Source organism: Atractosteus spatula, chromosome 1 (assembly GCF_055471065.1).
Source record: "Atractosteus spatula isolate fAtrSpa1 chromosome 1, fAtrSpa1.hap1, whole genome shotgun sequence".
NCBI lineage: Eukaryota > Metazoa > Chordata > Actinopteri > Semionotiformes > Lepisosteidae > Atractosteus > Atractosteus spatula.
The window spans coordinates 67,826,820-67,848,402 of NC_142706.1; the positions used below are offsets into that span (position 1 = coordinate 67,826,820).

General features: G+C 36.8%; 1 protein-coding gene across 1 annotated transcript; it reads right to left on the reverse strand.

Moving 5' to 3' along the window:
• Positions 1-1,193: 1,193 nt before the first annotated feature.
• Positions 1,194-21,252, reverse strand: bbs7 (Bardet-Biedl syndrome 7). The gene is made up of 19 exons (XM_088919419.1): positions 20,850-21,252; positions 19,599-19,664; positions 19,020-19,082; positions 17,359-17,534; positions 15,446-15,632; positions 14,596-14,668; positions 14,171-14,287; positions 13,647-13,777; positions 13,014-13,098; positions 11,617-11,719; positions 10,342-10,534; positions 9,938-10,012; positions 8,895-8,960; positions 7,085-7,224; positions 6,439-6,603; positions 5,777-5,886; positions 5,585-5,688; positions 3,756-3,879; positions 1,194-1,855 (listed from the first exon to the last, which is right to left on the reverse strand). The coding sequence occupies exons 1-19, from the start codon at positions 20,883-20,885 to the stop codon at positions 1,722-1,724; spliced, it is 2,148 nt and encodes a 715-aa protein (XP_088775545.1). The 5' UTR covers positions 20,886-21,252; the 3' UTR covers positions 1,194-1,721.
• Between the last annotated feature and the right edge of the window lie 331 nt (positions 21,253-21,583).

Sequence of the window (21,583 nt, forward strand, 5' to 3'; positions counted from 1 at the left end):
TTTTTGTTTGGAGTTTAAATGTTCTCCCTGTGTTTGCATGGGTTTCCTCCCATAGTTCAAAGACATACTAATAGGTTAATTAGCTTCTAAAGAAACTGGTCTAGGTGCGAGCACGTGTGTGTCTCTGTGTGTCTTGTAATCCTGTCCAGGGCGTTTTCTGCCTTGAGCCTGTTGCTTGCCAGGATAGTCTCTGGATCCCTCGCAAGGTTGTATTGGATAAAGTGGTTCGAAAATGGAGGAATTAATACACCTTTGGAAACGCGGAATACATGTAGTTTTTAATAAATGTATTAAAACCTTGGAAAGCAACAGCCTAACAACAGGAACAGAAGAAGAACCTTTGAAAAAAAAAACAGGCGTTAATATGATTTATTTTGATATACTAATTGCTGGCAGCCAGGGTTAGTATGTGAATGCAAACAATATCCTTGGGCTTAACAAAAACATAAAATGTTATGTCTAGTTTACCATAGTATACAGTATGTTTACATATATACTACTAGTAGTTAATTTAAAGCTATGCAATAAATCAACACATTCACGAAGATCCTATGCTACAGATTCAGTACAGATTATATTTTTCTTGCAAAAAAACCAAACACATCACTCACGCACATAATATATCTTTAATGGTGTTAATGGAAGTTGTACCTAATGAACATCAAATAGCCAATTTTAATGCTACCTCTTCTTAACATAGTATTCCCGAAAAAAGTCTGTATGATCCCTACGGAGTAATTATTTGATACTGGTTCTTCACTATCACAGATGGCCTACATTTAAAATATCCTTGCATTTACATCACCAAGTCATTAAAGTACCTGCAAATCACTCCAAAATTATTTAGTGCTGCAATCAAGATTGAATTATTCCTCATGTAAAGCCTAGGAGGCAGACAATTCAATACAGGAAAGCACTTTCATTAATTTCCCTGGGTTGCTCTGCACCAGGTGTTAATTCAGCAGATCCAATATTAAAATGCCCCCCCTGATCACCAAGAGCATCCCACCTGATTATAACCTACATTTTTATCTTGAAAAATCACTTAAATCTTCAGCATATCACAACATTTCTGTGTATTCACAAGACTATTGAGTGACAGACATATAGTATGCAGCTCTTCATTGAAAGGTACTTAATTTATCCTGAGCAGGACTGTTCATTTAATAGATTAACTCAAACTGACAATTAAACATTTATAATTATGTTTATTTAAGATTATTTCACAAATGTTATATGCCCCAATGAGAGTAAGGTAACTGTACACATAAATTAATCTGGAAATATTTAACATAGAAAAATATTAACATTAGCATATATTTAGAAAATCAAATTCTTATATTCACTATATAGCTCAAATATCTGGAATAGATGTGAATGATGAGTCAGAAGAAATATTTGTATGAACTGTTCATTGCAACACCAGCTCTGTACTTGCTATGAACACCACTCCATATAATTTCTATTCATATTACTACATTTAAACTAGTGTACATATTGATTGATTGTACATCATTTATACATACATTTTACAGAGTTTAAATGTATGAAAGTATCAGGGAAAATTATGATATTTTGAAAACTAAAACAATAACTTCCCTTGTATTTCCAAATAACGTTTCTTAAAAATACAACACAGAATTTACAAAATGTTACTGTAGCTTCTGAGGAAAAACATACCACAGTGGATGAGACTTCAATGATTTGTTTACATCTCAGTATTATGCTGAATCAAAAAACTCCACTAAAGAATTCAGTTCATAGTTGTCCAAGATTTCAAGCAGCAATGGTACTTTAGTCTTGACATTCTGTCCTTTAAATTTGAATTTGTCAATGAAGAGATCCGTAATCATACCTGCAAAAAAAACCATTAACATTAAAATGTAATACTGCATACGGAACTGTAGAAAAAGTTAGATTTTCTTTATTCCTGCAGTGACACTAGTATGTTTTTAATACATTTTTTAAAATTAAACATATTATAACATGTCAGTCAAGATTATAACATGAAAAGAACTGCTGAAATTCAAAAGCATGGTAGAGCACATAATATACCCAATAACTACACTAAATAATTATTTCCACGGTAATGCAGATTACATCTTTTATTTTAATCAACATCTTTATTTTGTCTCTGTAGATGGCTGTACTTTCCTCCCCCCAACGTGCACACCTTCATATTTTAAGAGAGACGAAAATTTAAATACAGATCTGTTGCATGTGTTACTTCCATTATGTCCCTGTTGTAAGTAAAAAATATATTTTCCTTTTCGATAATTAGATACTTGTCTTTTCTGTTGCATTTTAAGAGATAAGAGATAAGATCACTTTATTAGCCATATACAATTTCTTGCATTAGGAATTTGTCTTTCTGCATACCCCAGCTGGCTCTCCATGAGACACACAGGCACACAGACAGGGAGAGAGAAGCCTGGGGTCTGAGCGCAGGGTCAGGCATTTATACAGCGCCCTTGGAGTAGCTGAGCTGGGGTTAAGGGTCTTGCTCAGGGGCCCAACGGAGTGGGGTTCCTCTGCCGGCCGCAGGATTTGAACCGGCAACCTTCCAGCCACAGGCGCAGATCCTTAGCCACCACTGTGGCACTAAAAAGCTAAAAATGGCCGGTAAAGTTCTGTGATCATGGTTTCAAGCATGCATCATGTCACGCGCCGCCTGGGAGAGGGATTCCCCAAGAAGCAGTGTACAACTGGCTGAGCAGCATCCAGGGATGTGGGAGCTCAGTCAGCCATGACCTGCAGGCATGTGGTGCCGTCACTGAGGGACACAGCTCTTCTCCAGTCGCTTAATGAACCTCTGGGATGGGGCTGTGCTGCATGTGCCGTGTTGAAAGACGAGTGGCTCTGAGGTGGGCAGGTCAAAGGACTCTGTCTGCACTTTCACATTCTCCCCTGTGTGCAGCTGAGGGGTGTGTACCAGTGAGGTAAGATGTGAAAAACACATAACTGGCTACTTCAAATCAGAAAGGTGTGCCAAAAATAATTGTCGGTTCTAAATTAAAAAAAAATAACTGCCAAAAAATGATCAAACCGTATTTACTAAGTACTTCTAGAAATCTACAAAAGCTACAGCATATTAGAATTTTTTCTCCAAGGACTAAACAGGAAAGGAGGTTCACCATATCACCCTGCAACTCACAACTGGCAACCCACTGAAGCTAAGCAGGTGTGAGCCTGGTCAGTACCTGGATGGGAGACCTCCTGGGAAAAACTAAGGTTGCTGCTGGAAGAGGTGTTAGTGGGACCAGCAGGGGGCGCTCACCCCGCGGTCCATGTGGGTCCTAATGCCCCAGTATAGTGATGGGGACACTATACTGTAAACAGGCGCCGTCCTTCGGAAGAGATGTAAAACCGAGGTCCTGACTCTCTGTGGTCATTAAAAATCCCAGGGTGTTTCTTGAAAAGAGTAGGGGTGTAACCCCGGTGTCCTGGCCAAATTTCCCATTGGCCTCCTAATAATCCCCATCTATGAATTGGCTTCATTACTCTGCTCTCCCCACTAATAGCTGATGTGTGGTGAGCGTTCTGGCGCACTATGGCTGCCGTCGCATCATCCAGGTGGATGCTGCACATTGGTGGTGGTGGAGGGGAGTCCCCATTACCTGTAAAGCACTATATAAGTGTAAGCAATTATTATTATTATTATAACAGGAAGTGCTTACGATAATAGTGGACATTAATGGAATTTGGATGATTCTAGAGTTGCATATTTCCTATTTTGATGTTTCATAAAAACTTACCATACAGCCTTTCTAAATGTGCTGGCTGTTTTTTGTACTCCTCAAGAAGGCGACTGGCCTCTTCTAGAATACTGCGGTACTCTGGGATGAGAAAGTCCACATTTCCCTCATGGACCTGTAGCTCCTGCAGGTAAAATGACAACACTTAATTAAAATCCAATTCCAATCTGTTATAAAAAAAACAAACAAATACCAGATGATTTCAAAACCTAAACGACCAACCCATATTAAAAAGGTAATCGAAAACAGCAAAGTACTAATATCGAGCATTATCTTATTCTATATCTTATCTTAAGAATGGTTTAAACAAAAGAGACGCCTGTCAAGTAAAAAAAGGCAGTTTATATGTTACAAATGCAACGAAACAAAGCAGAGAATGGATTACACACAATCACACATATACAGTATATAGCAACTTGGTACCATACAAGACTTGATCCAAATGATCATCCTGCAGGGTAATTAATATAATTTTAATATGGAAGGTGTTTGTAAATTTCTGTGCTCGACATGGAATACTGTCAAATAACTTAAAATGACTGACATGAAGAGCTGCTAAGAAATACTACTTAAAATTCTTAAGGTTCTATTCATAAAAGTACAAGATAATTGTTCTGGTTAATCCCAATTTTTAATTACTAAGGAAAATTGTGCATATATTAAAAATGATCCATGCAGATTAGGGATCAAAACGGATCTGTGACAGCGGCAATGAATGGTTATACAGCATTTTACCAGCCTGTCTTGCTTTTACTTTAGTATTTAGAGGTTGTCGTTGTGGGAAAGCTGCAGAGTAGGAGCTTCAATAGAGCTTGACTCAGTGTTAAATTTTGTAATAGGAGTTGAAAGGCAGGAGTGAAAACCACTTATTTTAGGTTTTGGTGAGAACATTATTTGTTTTTGTTAGAGGGGAGTAGGCATGTTTTAGTACAGCCTTTTAGGCAGCTTTTTCTTCTTTTTTGACCATTATGATGGTGACCCATACAGCTATCTGAAGGCACAAATGTGTGTGGTTTGTAATTAGGTGTAATGAGATACAGGAGGAGAGACTTGTGTGGTCTGGATTTTCTCTGAAAGTTCTACAGAAAGAGTTGGGAGTGAAGGTTGGCGTGAACTGCTTGAGTTTGTTGCTGAAGGAGAAACAATGCAATGCTAGTTTCAAGAATGAAAGTTTGGTAGACAACACAAGCAGATGCTTTGGGCTATGTTAGTAGCCATATGGTGGCAGCACACACAAAAGCTTTTGTAAAAAATGCATGAAAGTCGGGCATGGCATGAATTTGAATTTTGCCCAAATGCAAATGTAATTTTTGTGGTATAGATTAATATTAAAGAATATTGTATAGGAACTACCCTTAGTCTTTTTGCCAGCTGAGTAAGAAAGTTAAATGTCACAAGAAATCAAGAATTCTATTACAGCAGAATTTGAGAAGGAAAAAAGGACTGGTGGTGTGAAGCTGCGAAGGAGGTAAGGGGTGGAGTAAGAATTAGAAAGAAGTTTGGAGTATGACGAACAGGGCTTTATTTAGCAGGATGATGCTCATATTTAATGAAAACGTTCTTCTCCAGAAGCAATTCTTAAACAACACCTCGATTAATTAAAAAATCATCCTTCAAGGACATATGTCACTGAAGCTAAACAACAAATCTAGCTTATCCATCATAAGCAGCTGCTGTCATTTAATAAGCAGCCATGGTCTTGTTTTCCTGTTGACAGCCTAAGGTAAACCTTTTAAAGATACCAAAGTGGTCAAGATGTCCCCTAATGCACTATGATCAGTTAACCACAATTACCATAAAAACATTTATATTTTGGTATTAACACTTACTTTTAAAGCATCAATCAGCTGAACCTTTTTGGCTAGAAGCAACTGGTATTCCAGCTTTGGATGGATCATCTTTAAAGTGTGGTTTACAGATTCTTCATTAATATCTGCAAATGTCACAAAATGATATTAGAAGGTGAAGCATTTAATTAGAAGAATTAATACACTTACTGATAATAAGACTATCAAACATACCATAGGAAATATTGAGGTTAATTTTTCTTTTGGTTGCTTCTTTGGAAAGGACATCCTTGAGAATGGATATTGTGGAGATGTTGTCCGACTTGAAGTTGGCTTCACATTTACTAGAAGGAAATCAACACATGGAACAAATGAATGTTTTACAGTGTTTAATGACAATTATGCTTGATCTGGTTTATTTAAAAGAATTATAGAAAAGGAAGTGACATTAAGAGGAAAAAATACAGAAATTTTGACAAGAAAATTGTACACACAGTATACTGTACATTTGCCATTCAGGTTTTAATTGTGCAAGAATATTAAATCTTTCAGTATACTTCAGATAATACAGTGTGTCAGTTTGACAAACCAGGGTTCAGGTTTGGCAACTATATGTTAATATGAGCAGTACATTCTGTTTGAAGTCTGTATTCTAAGGTCATATCTGTTTAGAAAAATACTTATTTAGAACTGTTAACCTCTAATAGGATTTACTTAAATTTCCTTAGGTATTTGTTAGACATCAGTTTACCTTTATGTTACTTTTCATTTTGATTCGATGCTGTTGGCATGTCTTTTTTTTTAATTTAGCACTGGATTTGTTATTAGGATGTGGTTTTAATTTAATTATGTCTTCAACACAAATGATTTTGGATTACACATTTCTGCTGCAGTACCTGTATGTACATTCAAGTTGTGTGTCAAGGAAAGTGTTCTGAAAGTCGAAAGTAACACTGTCCCCTGCTGGCGTCTTTTCAGGAACTTCAGGAAGACAGAAAACAACCCAGGAATGAATCTCAGCAAAGCTGAACTGTCCGGTAAGAGTGAGAGTGTTCATAGGCCTGTACAGAAGAGACAAGGGAAAAGCCAGTAAAAGAGTAAGCCCTTGAACTGGCTGTAATGTAGGAAGTCCATTCCTTATTTTAATCAATAATGCTATAAACTTATACCCATTTAAGTGACTGTAATTCCAGAATCATTTTACAATTATACCAATCACTATTGCACTTATGTGCAACATTTTAAATAAATTGTTAAAGGAAGGTTAATATTCAGTATTCATAAGTACTCTAAATTAAAATAAGCACTGAATACAAGTGTTATGAAATATAAAATATCCATTACTATGGCACTTTTGTCAGGTATAAATAAAATTATCAGTAAAGATAACAAGGCGAAAGATAACATAAGCTCAGAAGGGGCCAGAAAGACAACTAAAAAAAACTTTGTATGTATAATGAAGCCCTATAATAGAAAATGTAAAGAACCCATTCAATTGTCCGTTTGGTACTGTTTTTCCCACTGAACAATGATGATTCTCACCTGTCATGATCAATGGTATGAGTTCTTTGGTGAAGGGACAGGGGCTTAATTTGATATTGACGGACTTGGCAGGTTTTTGGTTGTAGACGTGGAGTTACATATGCTTGCAAAGTCCCATACTGGCCTTCAATGGATCGGATCTGAAGTTTAAAGTAATATTAACAATACACTTGATAGGACAAAGAACAGATTTTGGACTCATATCTAAAACAGTAAAAAAAGTTAACTGCAGAATTCCGACCTTGTGAAATACAATAAAAAATTCCTAATAACACATCACTTAGTATTCATCAGAAACCTCAACACAAAAACCCTAAGCAGAAAGAAGCTACAAATAAATCAAATATTAATAGCAAATTCAATGCAATATATAATCTACACTAAAGCTGTCCTATAAAGAATTTAAAAACCCGAAGGCTACATGAATTCCTCCCAAACCTGACAATTCGTACTTTGAGTTATGAAATTGTGCAAACTTGCAAAGTTAATTTTTTAAAACTGAAAATATATTATTAAAAGGCATGGGCTAATGAACATTACAAGTCCCCCGAATTTTTAATATAAAATACCCTTCTATTAGAAGCTATTGGAAGATTTCACATTGGTGTGCTTACGAAGTTTTGAATTAAATCTTCATTTACAACAACTATAAACTTGAAACATATACATCATCTTTCATTTGCTTTGTAGTAAAAAAAGAGAAGCATAAACGTAGCATGGTGATGTTAACATACAGTGCAGTCCATAAAAATTTGGACAGTGACACAATTTGTGCTATTTTGGCTCTGTACTCCTGCACATTGGATTGGAAATGAAACAATGACTATGGGGATAACGCTTTAAACCCTAATTGGATCAAATTAACACTTCTACCAGGTGAAGACCTGTTTGTCACTTAAGGAGATGTACTGTACTATACTTCCTTAATAACCAGACTGCGAGCAACACAGCATATTGAAACTACAATACTGAAGAATTTTAGAATCAATTGGAAGCCAGTGTGATGCATGAAGAATAGCACAAACTTGTATATCCGCTGTAGTTAACATTCTTACTGGTGCATTTTGAACCAAGTGAAGCTCATGCAGTTATAAATCATGAAGACCAACAAACAAATTAATAGTTGGATAGTATAAAAAGTTTAAATTAACACCTGAGTGTATCGAACAGATGAAATGAGTGCAAGTTTGCTACTGTACCTCAAATGAAAGGTGGTTTTATAGCTGAATTAATATAGATATTTAAGAATACTTTTAGTTATTATTAGAGTCGGGAAATCAGGAAATAACCATCTAAAAAGAGGGGATATGACTAGACTTCCCCTGCCTAAATAATTGTTTTAACACAATTTTTTAAAGTTTGCTCCCAATATATGCATATGCTTAAACATGTTCAGGTGGGTAGCTGCGTCAGAATGCTTAGGCTGCAAAGGAACAAGTAATAGGTTTATTCCATGCTGAAAAGAGAAGAAAGAAAACAATGTTTCGGCCGTGGAGGAGGCATTCTTTGGTCCCATGAAATGGGGGGACTATGTATAAAAAGGGTTGTGATTCCTATATGGTTCACCCAATATAGACATGGATACCCTTGAATTAAAGCTGACATTCTGCACTTTAAATGAAGTGTACAATAGTCATTATTAAGATATACAAGAATAATTACACCTATAAATAATGCATAAACATCATATAACAAAGAGGAAATGAGTAAGTCTTCTGCACTAAGATTCAGTTATGTCACAGGGAGTGCTAATTGCATTTTAAAGGGAGATATGTCTTAATAAAATATACAGAACATGCAAAATACTTACCTTAAGTTCAAGTCTTGTGGTATTTGCTTGGCATCTATATGTAGCAAGGAGGAAGTTACCATTTGGCTGACAAACAGGACATTAAAATAAAGAAAGGTATTTATCATATTCCACTGAAACAATACAACTATAGCCAAGGAACTAATTACGCATAGATGAGAATGATTCTATTTTTCACCCATATAAAAACAACATTTAACACGGTAATTAAATGAGGCAAATAAACTAATGATTTGAAATACCTGACATTGCAAACTATGCTCTAGTTTCTAGTCAAGTAAGAGGAAAAAACTGCCCAGGACTGGATTGTAGTCCATTGCAGGCTAGCCTGACGAAAAATCTTGTGTTTATGTATACATGAGATGACCACAGTCACTGGAATAAAGTATCGCACTCAAGAATACAAATAGCTGGGCTGCACTGGGAGGACCTAAACCCATAACTCCCTAACAGCATGTCTAGGGCTTTCAGAACTCTCATGAATCAAAGTAAGAATAACCATGATCATGATAGCTCTCATGCCACATTTATGTTTTAAAGTGAGAACTTCAACTGGTTTGCCCAGCACATGACAGAAATGTCACGCAAGGCCACCACAGGGATAGGCTGTAGTGAAACCATTTCCACTGCAGAAGCAAGGGAAGGGATGTGGGAGCTGATGACTGATGACTCTACCATGTTAATGAGAAGTTACTTTTTCTGCAGCTCATTTCATGTTTTAGACACTAGTTACGTTTCTGCAGTTATGTTTTTCCTCTTTCACTTGATTAGCTCTAATATTTTTCGCATTGTTGTTATTCGACTAGTTTGGCCCTTGATTAGGTGTAAGTATATCATGGCTTGGTTCAGGGAGGGCCTGATGAATGTCACAGTTGAAACAGCTAAAGCTTTCCTTTGCACATAGATAGGCAAATAAACACAACCTTATACATTTTTCTTAATAATGAATTGCTTTTTCATATTACATAAACACGCACAGAGCAAACTACTGGTTTAAACAAAAGTTACAACTCCCTTGTCGTAGTTATGAGCCAAATTTTTACCTCAGAATCACATTCACTGAAACTGACTACTGCAGAATTTTTATCCACATCCAGCAGGTCAATGGGAACATCACTCTGTGAGAGTAAAAAAAAAAGATTATTTCTTTCATCCTGTTGCAAAGTCATATATGGTCTGATCACATCCAGTTTTATGGAAGTATTAAGTTAGGTTGTTTTCAACTATAAAGTCAGTCAGTTAACCAAAAAAATAGCCATTATACTCCATAACATCTTTTTGTCTATTTAAAAAACATTAAAGGAAGAGCTAATGAAAATAATGCACAACTACCAGCTCCCCTTATTATGAGAGTAATTACAAAGTGCTTACTCCTACTGACCTGAAAGATATGCTTGAATACGATTTTTTGTATGCGTGCAAAAGCAAATTGTCAAACGTTTTATACCTGCAAAAGCACATTGTCAATGGCTGTCTGCACCTCGAGGGTGAGACTGTAGCTGGCGTCATCCTGACACAGGGTGAATTTGTCATTGATGCTGAAGACTGGGACAGCAGAGACTGCTTTACTGGACTGGGAGGACTGCTGGTATTTCTCACGTTCCTGCAGAACTTTAATCTGCAGTTGCTCCAGCTCCGCCCTAATATGAGTTGGAGACAAGCAGGGTTGGATCATTGATAGGGTTTGATTTTTTACATATAGTACACATGCATGTACTGTATGTAAAATCCTAAAACCAGTTTCCACTAATAAGTACAACGAATTTTCACAAATATGAATACATACTACAAGAAATCATAGCTGAAGTTTCAACATCATACCAATAAAACAGGAACATGTATTGTAACAGACAAGCTAGAAGGGCTGACCGAAGGAGCAGTTTTATGATCCAGGTGTAACAGGTTTGTGGCTGGGTCATACCATTAGCCAGTTGTCACCAGGTTTCCCCAAGCACTGGGGCACCACGAGCCACCGAGAGCAGGAGGGGATAATTGGCCTGGGTTTCATTGCCTGTCAGCTAATACGGCGACCCCTGTGGCCTCCTGGATGCCAAAAAGTTTGCAGAAAAACCATTCTCAGAACAGTGTATATCGTTCGTGTGATTTCATGTGCTGTCTGTGCTCCAAAGGTCATCAGTGTCAAGACTGTGGGAGTCAAAGTCATGTCCTCTGTGGCTATAACTTTTGTGAGGATGAGGAGGAAGAAGGATTCGGCTCACATGTTTTGTGTCCTCTATGTGTAAGTGAAATGCTTTTAACGGTCAACAAGTTCCAAGGTTAGTTTAGAGCAGCAAGCAAAGGAAATGAAAAGACTATCTGTCCAATCACCCCCTCCAGCTCAGCGAGGTGCAGCAGTTCGAGTTCCTGAGGTTGATAGGGGCAGTGGAGATGCTCGCAATGTTCTGCCCGTCATCATGGATGTGAGAAACAATGGGTTTTATTAGCAGGGTACAAGACAAGGAATTTTAAACTGTATGTATCACAGTTCACAAAATGTCAGGATTCATAGGATTAGAAGACATCCCAGTGGACAAAGGAATATCCCTTAGATCAGCAGCCACTCAGCTACTGGATAGGAACTGGATAAGGATTTAACTGCATATGAATTAGGTGAAATTTGATAACTTAGATGTTTCTGTTTTTAGTACCATGGTATTCCAAATTAAAGAAAATAAATCGTGCACATAGCTCTAGTCACAATAAGTTACAATTATCAGAGTACCTCAGAGCTGCGATTTTGCTCTGCGTCTCACGACTCATCTTGATCTCCTCTCCAGGTCCTGCTTCCTTATGCTGTGGTTCAGAGGTGAGTCCAGTCAGCCAACCTAATGATCAACACAAAGCACTCAGAAAAAGCATTTTGTAAATACCTTGTAATAAAAAGGAACAATGTATATGCATTTTTTGGCATTTTGATTCTGAATAAGAAACATACTTTACATTTACAAAATGCAATAGTATTAAGCTTGCATATTTAAGTATGACTCAATTGTCACCACTAATAGTTTTCTGAAACATTCTGAGCCTGCATATATTTTCCTTAAAGAATAAATGCAAAATTAAAGTGTGCTGTTGTAAAACTATCATTGTAAATGTATCTTTAGACTTAGAAAACAATAAATAACATAAATCTTGAAAGTATATAATGATTCTGCAATTATATTTTCATTGAGTATTCTTACCAATACTTAATTATTAGTAGTACTGGATATGTACTTGTCAGTTCTAAGTCTAGCACTTCTCAAGAATATGTACAGGTAATTCAAACACTGGTATTAGATTCATCCAGATTCAACAATTCTAGTAGTTGTTGCCAACTGCAGTCATTATTTCAAGCAACCTTCCTCCACACACTCCACATTAATACTTCCCACAGCCTCCCACAGCCCCTGAAGCCTCTGGTGTAGGTACACAGATGTCTGCATTATCTTCTGTTTTGTGTCATTTAGCTTTTTGCAACCTCTGTTACACTGGCAAGTATGGGTATGTGGTTGGTTTAGTTTAAGATTCAGCATTGAAGTAAGCCACAGAGAAAGTTCAGTACTTTACCTCAGGGTTTTGAAAACTAGGGAAATACGTTATACATACTGAATAGTTTTAGCTTTCACTTTCTCTGAGAAGCCAGTGGTGGAATGAAAGTGGGAGTTCTCAGGAGGAAGCAGTAACTTAAGCCATCAGTTCAAGCTGCATTAAGGTTTAGACAAACAGGAAACAGGGCAGGCAAGTCAAGTACGCAATGGACCATTATAGGCAGGGAGGGTATTTGATTACACCAGTGTTGGCCAAACCTCAGCCCAGGCTCCAGAATTCTTCATAGTAGAAGAGCTTCATGCGAGTAGGTCCTCCTGCACCACACAGTTTTAAGGGTGAACTGCCACAATCTTAAAGCTTCCATAGAGAACTAACGCAGACTAAGTGTGTTAGCTGCATTGCTTTAGGAGATCCTCTTACATTAGATTCCAGTCCAGACACTTTTAGAGAACTAACTTTCACCCATCTGGATTTCTTAAAAATGATTAAAATTGCAGCACATACTCTTTGCATCCTTCAATCAGTAGCATTATAATACTGTGCGTATTCTGCACAGCTCAAGCAACCCCAGGTGTCTGCAGCTATTACCTGTGTATGTTGCTGTCAGGACCTCCTCAAAAGACTCTTTTCCAACACATCCACCCTGGATAGATGTGACACTCTCTGACAGGGTCTTTGATTTTTAAAGAATAAATATAAAGGTGGGAGAGAACAAAAAATGTGTAACCAACTGGATCCCAACCTTGTGTAGTTATAGGTTAAATTAATTAAATAAACACTTTTTATTTACATTTTTAAAAGAATATGTGTAGAATACAGAAATATTTACAAATATGAGAAAGGTTGTACAGTATATTTATGTGAAACAGATTTTCTGAATCTGACTTGAAATAGCAAGCAATTATTTTTGGTCTAAAATGTTAGATTAATTTTTTTTTTAAAAAACTGGTTGTTCTCTTTTACTGGATTTGGTGATTGGACATACCTTGGATAAGGTCCATCAAATCAAAATCTTGCCAGATTTAGAAATATCACTCTCGGCTGTAATATCCAACACCATGCTTTAAAAACTCAGATACAACAACAGGACTGACATTATACAGTATGATGACATACAACTGAGTTACCTGCATTTCTATGCTAGTGCATGGAATGGCTGTAGGAGTTTAAGCAAAATGCCAGACAGAAATCAAGACTGCAATTTTTTCAATTTAAACTCACATGTTCAAAGCGCAGTACAGGCTCATTTGAACTGTCAAGCCCATAAACTTCTACTGTTCCATCATCTCTGCCAACAAGGATCTCCTTTACCCCATCACCAATAATGTCAAATGAATCAATGCACAAAACACCTAGTGAATAAAAAAACACCCACATTTCATTTTAGCTAGACACTGTTCTTTTTGGACAATGATCTGAAAACCTTAAACTACAATTCTAGTACTCATACTCATTTAATGTCCAAACCACTTCCAAAATTAAAATTTTACTACTTTAAAACATAATTGATTATGTACTAACAATTAATTGAACTGTTAAACATTTCATGTCAATTAATGGTTAGCTTGATGACTACACCTGTACTGTGTGATTTGAAGGTTACACCCACAGTGATTTTGCAAATTATTTAAAGTTGCATTTTCCTGATAAAGAATAAAGCAGGAAATGACATACACCCTGAAATCTGCCATGGGTTCCTAAATTACAGAACACAAACTAGGTGTAAACCACATACAGTACAGTACCTCCTCTTTTCTTTTCATTAGCCACTTCCCATATGTGAACTGGCGAGGTATCAGTGAGCCTGAGAAGTCCCAGCTTTCCATCGGATGTCCCATAAAGAATTTCTCCACCTTGGCTTCCTAAATTATAGATTACAAGTATTATAAATGATAAGTAATGACGAAAGAGAAGGGGACTTTATATTTTGTATTACACATTTTGCTTTTACAACTTATTAAACAAGAATTCATAGACATAAATGTTATATTTTACAGTAGGTATACAAAATGAGAATTTTCTTTTAACAATGTTGCCTTGTTCATCGTAATCCAACTTTTTAAATTTGACTCCTTTCTTCAAAACACATCTGTAGTGGCTCATTATCAAACTGTTTTTGCTCCGTTTGTTAGATTACAATTGGGGAAAAACCTGCATATAAATCACATACCTCCATCTCTATTGTTCAACTCTAAAACAGAGGCCGGTCCAGGAACCTCAATGTCGTACATGAGGTCTGATCCCTACAGGTACGAAACACACGCAGCAAACTTGTGATAATTATAATTCCTTACACTTATATAGCGCTTTTCTGGATACTCCACTCAAAGTGCCTTACAGGTAATGGGGACACCCCTCCCTACCATCCACCTGGATGATGCGACAGCAGCCATAGTGCGCCAGTACGTTCACCACACATCAGCTATCAGTGGGGAGGAGAACAGAGTAATGAAGCCAATTCATAGATGGGGATTATTAGGAGGCCATGATTGGTAAAGGCCAATGGAAAATGTGGCCAGGACACCAAATTTTTTTCTTTTCAAGAAACACCCTGGGATTTTTAATGACCACAGAGAGTTAGGACCTTGGTTTTACATATCATCCGATAAGACAGCGCCTTTTTACAGTATAGTGTCCCAGTCATTATACTAGGACAGTAGGACCCACACAGACCCCAGGTTGAGCGTTCACACCTGCTGAGCTTCTGTGGGTTGCCAGTTGTGAGTTGCAGGGTGTCATGATCAAAATAATTCAAAGTCATGCAAATCACACAAAGTGGGGATATATGGAAATGTATTAATACAAAAAATATGAACATTCTGAATATGTGAATACAAAATTAAATGTTACATATAAATCAATAAATAAAATATTATAAATAATATAAAAAAAGTTAAGAATTAGGCTGTTCTCTTCAAAAAGTTTGGACTTTTTTTAAAACATAGGCACACTAAGCATTTGAGAACTGCACCTTGAAGAATCCTATTGAAGTTGCAGTGTGAAGAACAGAGCTAATTTACCTGTAGCACCCTGAGGACTCTGTCTTGACAGGCCAGCACTGGAGTGATTCGTCCCAGATTCTCCACTGGTAGGCAGACAATGTCATTGATCTTGTCCCCCGACAGGTAGTAATCCTGATCTTTGCAGTCGCAGTAATGGTTATAAATATAGCTTGCACACACAAAGAGATCTGCTCCTGACACATACCTGAAAATGTAATGTCAGGAAGAACATTAAAGTAAACCACATTTAATTGTATGGTACAATGAAATATTCAGCAAAAGGCACTCAGAAACACTTAAATATTAACATTGTACACTGCAATGCATATATCTAGACAATTACATACAGACAGAAAAATCGAGTTTTTGCTGTTTTCAAGGTGACAGCTTCTTTAACGAATAAAGTCTGCTACTTGAAAATACTGCAAAATCCGTATCAGAATACCAAATTTCTTGGAGAAACTTAAACATTTTCTAATCTCCTTTGTCTGTTTCGCTAATACTAAAGGCAGTATCGTTAAAGATATTAGAATATTTAATATTTCAAGAGGTGGAAAACAAACTTTAGATGCACTGTAGCTGTTATTCAGAACACTGTGAAAAGGTGTTATCATTTTAGTGTATTACTCTGAATGAAATTACCACATCTTTTCCTTACAATCTTCAAATAAACACACTTTAATAAGCTACTTATATTTACCACAGACATCTACATTTTCTGCACATCTGCCTTAACGTATGTATTTGATACTTAAGTGAAACAATGTTTGATGCTTTTTTTACTGTACATCACCATCATTATCATTTTCCTTCAAGCTACATAACGAAAACAGCTCTGTACCCACAGTTGTTTAATTTGAACTTTCTTTAATTGAAACAGCTCTCAAAATCTGTAACATGATGCCAGTTGTGATAGCAGGTTAACTGTTAAAATGTGACCAAAAAATTATCATTTTTTGAGTTCTGAGCAAGCTTTTTGTGTGTTTTAGAGTTTGTTTTTTTGTTGTTTTGTTTAGTATGGCTAAATAACTAATTTTTAAGAAGACACCTCAATAGGAATGGGACTCTGAACATGACGGTTTTCGATTCCAGGAATAATGCAATGATTGCTGATCTAGAATTTAAAACTACAGGGCTGTGCCAAAGCTTCTGTCTACAGATAATGCTTCTCACTACTGACACATTCAGATCAACTGGCTGAGATGAGACACAAGATTTTTAAAAAGCAATTCAAAATATTCCCAAGTGTAAGTATATTTAATCTGTCAGATGGTTACAAGTGAAGTGTTGTTAATCACAAAACGTATTTCCCGATTATCTTTGATACTCAGTATACTGTACATGGCTTCAGTACAAGTTGATGGGAAATGAGTCTTGTTGTAAAAGGAATCACTCTGTCATTAAAAGACTGTCCTTATTCACTTCAGATAAATATGACTTGCAAAGTTAAAATAAATCCCTTGTGCATGTTTGGTGTTGCTGAATGAATTAAATCTCTATGCATCTGTGTGCTAAACAAAATAAATATATCAAATAAATAAAATAAACTATCCAATGAAAACATGCTAACAAGTTCTATGATTCATATTATTTTATGAATATTAAGATCCTATCATATTTTAATTTATGAGAGAACAGTTAGAATCTATTATCTAAAACATGGTGGTAATATGTATACAGTACTGCTATGGAAAAATTATTAGAAAAATGCTCTTGAATAAATATTGTCCTTTAATAAATTGTTTAACTTAAAAAGCATTAAAATAAAGACTGCTGCCTTTATTCAAAGTAATCTTAAAACCTTGTTGATGAAATTATAAAGACAATTTTAATGAACTCTTACGCAACATACAGAAAAAGCCTTTCACCTTTTAAAGGAGATTAAAACACATTCAGTAAGTTATTATAACCCAGTCAGAAATGATGCATACATGGCCTTGATGCTTTCCGTAAGGTTAGCTTCAAATGAAAGGAACTGTTTGCCTTTCTTTGTGAATCCTCGAACCTCTGACCCTGCAGCAACAAAAATCTTCTCCTGCGGTGTTCCTAATGCCCCGCCAAGTTCCAGCCTGGAGATCCTCTGGCCTGGCAGGGTCTTGAACACCGGCTGAAACACAAGCAATGTCATCTCAGTCCAATCACTGGTCTGGATCATAAACAGCTGATGATCAAATGTAACAAAGTCAATTGTCCGGCTGTATAACCTTGACTCCCTCCTTGCTGGACCACTAGAATGGCTCTGCACTATTTTAGTTTAGGTGTCACAGGGGCATCATAGCAAATTAAGAATTAAGATATGTCCTACAGCTGTTATTTTAATAATAATAATAATTGCTTACACTTACTCAACTCAACTTACTCACTCTACTCAAAGCGCTTTACAGGTAATGGGGACTCCCCTTCACCACCACCAGTGTGCAGCCCCACCTGGATGATATGACTGCAGCCATAGTGCGCCAGAATGCTCACCACACATCACCTATCACTGGGGAGGAGAGCAGTGTATTGAAGCCAGTTCTTAGATGGGGATTATAAGGAGGCCATGATTGGTAAGGGCTGATGGGAAATTTGGCCAGGACGCTGGGGTTACACCCCTACTCTTAAGAAACGCCCTGGGATTTTTAATGACCACAGAGAGTCAGGACTTCGGTTTTACGTCTCATCCAAAAGACAGCACCTGTTTACAGTATAGTGTCTCCGTCACTATACTGGGGCATTAGGACCCACATGGACCGCAGGGTGAGCACCCCCTGCTGGTCCCACTAACACCTCTTCCAGCAGCAACCTTAGTTTTTCCCAGGAGTCTCCCATCCAGGTACTGGCCAGGCTCACACCTGCTGAGCTTCAGTGGGCTGCCAGTTGTGAGTTGCAGAGTGATATGGCTGCTGGCTTTTTTACAGCTTTTACAGCTGTCCATACACTTTTGACATGAACTGGAAGCTTTTGCACTGCAAGAAAGCACTTGGTACAAGTGCAAGTCATGTTTTGCTGTATGGAAGTTTAGCTCTTCATATGCAAAGCAAACAGGAATGCAAACATCATTTCCATTCCACAGCACTTCACTTGGGTACTTGCCACTCATGTGCAGTTTAATATTATTTCAGGAAATCAGATGTCAGTCACTTTCTGTGACCACTCCATATAACAGCTGTAATATGAAAATTTCTAAGCTTTCATGCTGCTTGGTCAGAAAAGAATTACATAAAAAATAAATGAGAAACATGGCAGTTATTAATAATTCTTATCAAGGCAATTCAAGGAATACAGCGGCAATGAATCTGTAATAGAGCATAATGTCAAAACACATATATCCATCAACACATTAACTACTTCTATCAAAATAGATTTTAAAACCAAATGCTGTTACATATACAGAATACGTACTATCATGTTCTTTAGAATACTGAATACAGGGTAGTCTAGGGCAGGAGGAATATGATAAAAAAACAAATGTTATAAACATTTATAAATACAGGTGACATCAGGCTTGTTAGAAATGATCAGAGAAAAACATTAATTAGTTTGGGAGTACTTGGGATTACTGAAGCAGTTCAATAAGCACAGGATTCAATGAATGGTGTGAAATACTCACAACTGCATCCCCTTTTTTCATCCCAAAACAAGTTATGACACCGTCCTGATCTGCAACAACAACCTTCAAAGATTAAAGAGAAATTAAGTGAATAATTCTAACAAACAATAATAAATAACGTATTTGCAGAAAATATTTAAGACTTTGCCAGATGTACTACATACAGTACATCTATCAGGTGGGGAGCTGCATCAGCATGCGTAGGCTGCAAAGGAACAAGTAATAGGTTTATTCCATGCTGAAAAGAGAAGAAAGAAAACACAACGTTTGGCTCACACCTGAAGAAGGCTCTACAGCTGAAATGTTGTCTTTTCTTTCTTCTCTTTTCAGCATGGAATAAACCTATTACCTGTTCCTTTACATACATCTATTTTCTAGTCCAATCAAGAGGATAGCAGCATATACCATATTATGAAAATATTTTGGGAGCATTTCTTTGTGTATATATTACATTTATGTTGAGACATTTTAATTTGGAAAATCTGTTTTGTTAAAGAGCACAAAGAATGTCCATGGATTTCTATCAAGAAAGAAGAGTATTAAGTCTTTAAAAATATTCCTAATCTAGGAAGACACCACCTTTTGTGTTGCTTTGCGTCCCAGTGCTGGAAGGAGCCGCATTGTCTTCTGTGACGTTACTCCAACCTGCAAAAGGTTTCCATTACATTGGCAAGAGACTGCAATACTTTATAACAAGGAGCTTAGCATACTGTATGTTGTTATTAGGCAGCCTAAAAGTGTTGCAGAAAATATACAGTAACCGATACTTAATATTACTACTCCATAGTAGAACAGAGTGACTTTCTTACAGAAAAATGATATCCTTGAAGACAGAATCTCTTTAGAGTACAATGCATAGGAATCCCTCCTGCAATATAATTATAGTTGATTAATCAACAACCTAATAATATAATTCAGTGGTTCCTAGCCCTGGTCCCGTGAGACTCCAGGTCTGAGTTTTCATTCCAACTGAGTTGATCACTGGTGCTGACACCTTTAATTGATCTCTTTGATTATTCAGACATTTGTTTATTCATTCTTGAACTCAGACTTTGATTTTAAAAATAGCTGCTTTCAAGGCGATTGTTCCAGCAACTCCAGCATACCATATTTTCTGAACTCTCTCCTCAACTCGTTAATTACGAGTGTGATTAATTTATGATGATTAAACAATACAAAAGACTTCTACTATATTTTTTTCTCTATATGCAGGGTCATTTGGTTCCATTTCCTGATGAGGAACTTTCTCAACCTCAGAAATTTTAAGAAGGTTGATACCTATTGCAAATTCCAACGTTTTTAGGACTTGAAAGCTCATTTTAAAATTGAATTTCCCTTTGATTAAGAACTCAGCTTAATCAGCTTAATCAAAGCTGAGTTCAAAGTTCAAAGCTACTCAAGTAGAGAACACGGGAGACTAACACAATAAAGAGCGGCATACCACGAATAGATTGTAATTCAGCAAAATAACTGTATTATCGGTACCGTGAAAAACCGGGGAACTAAAACTAAAACGCAACTTAATGTTCACCCTGAAACCTGATGTACAGCTACTGTATATCTCGTGAGTTTTTCTTTGTATTCATCTAAACGACAACGAAAAAACAGATATATTTCGGGAACTGAAGGGGGAATGAAATGTTTTAATATAGTAGACAGGAAAGGAAAAAGTTGGGGATTATAAGAATCTAATGTTAACTAGTATCTCAGGAATTAGTAAAGTGGAGGACAGACCGCTACCCCAAGACGGACACAACACATTAAACCTATTTGCCTCACTGCTACCAACTGGTAAATCGGAAATCGGGAGCAAAGGCGCTATGTTCTTACCTGAAGGTAATCGACGCGATTCAAATTTAATTCCATCTTTCCTAGTTTGTAATAAACGTCCCTCCCGCTGTGTTGAAAATATACAGTACTGTAACTTAATTTCGTCTCGGCAGAGATTGGATTAATCGGGGGGGGATTAGCGAAAAGTCTTCATGTGTGGCGTTATGAGGGACTGAAGTACGGGCGTTAACGCGTTTAACTGTACGCCTCAGTACCGGAGAAACACAAGCGATTGCGAAAACGAAGCAACAGTAAGCAGTCAACCTGGATTCCTGACATTAATTGATTAACGTCATGATTAATTCCAAACGCAAGTTAAAGTATGATTCTTCGTTTCCATGGAGAGGCAGGGCGCTGAACAATCGGAAAGGGTATTGGATCAACCAGGCCGCGGGCCACGAGTATTGAAAAACGAATTTGATTGGCTGAGCGGCATCCAGAGGCCTAACAAGAACAACACTGCCGCCTTGCGGCGCTTATGACACTTTGCGTATTGTACCCAGAAATAAAACTCGCTGAAAATTCTTAATTTTAACAGCAAATATTCAATGCAGTACTTTCACATCCTTTTTCTCTCCACAGTAACAATAATTAATTTATACAATTCAATTATTCAATGTATTATTATGAAATAATTTTACGAGGACAGTAATTTTAATTTCATTCATCATTGGTTTTATTAGATATGCCACTAATTATGCATTATCTTTATATTCAGCTACCCCTCTAAAGTT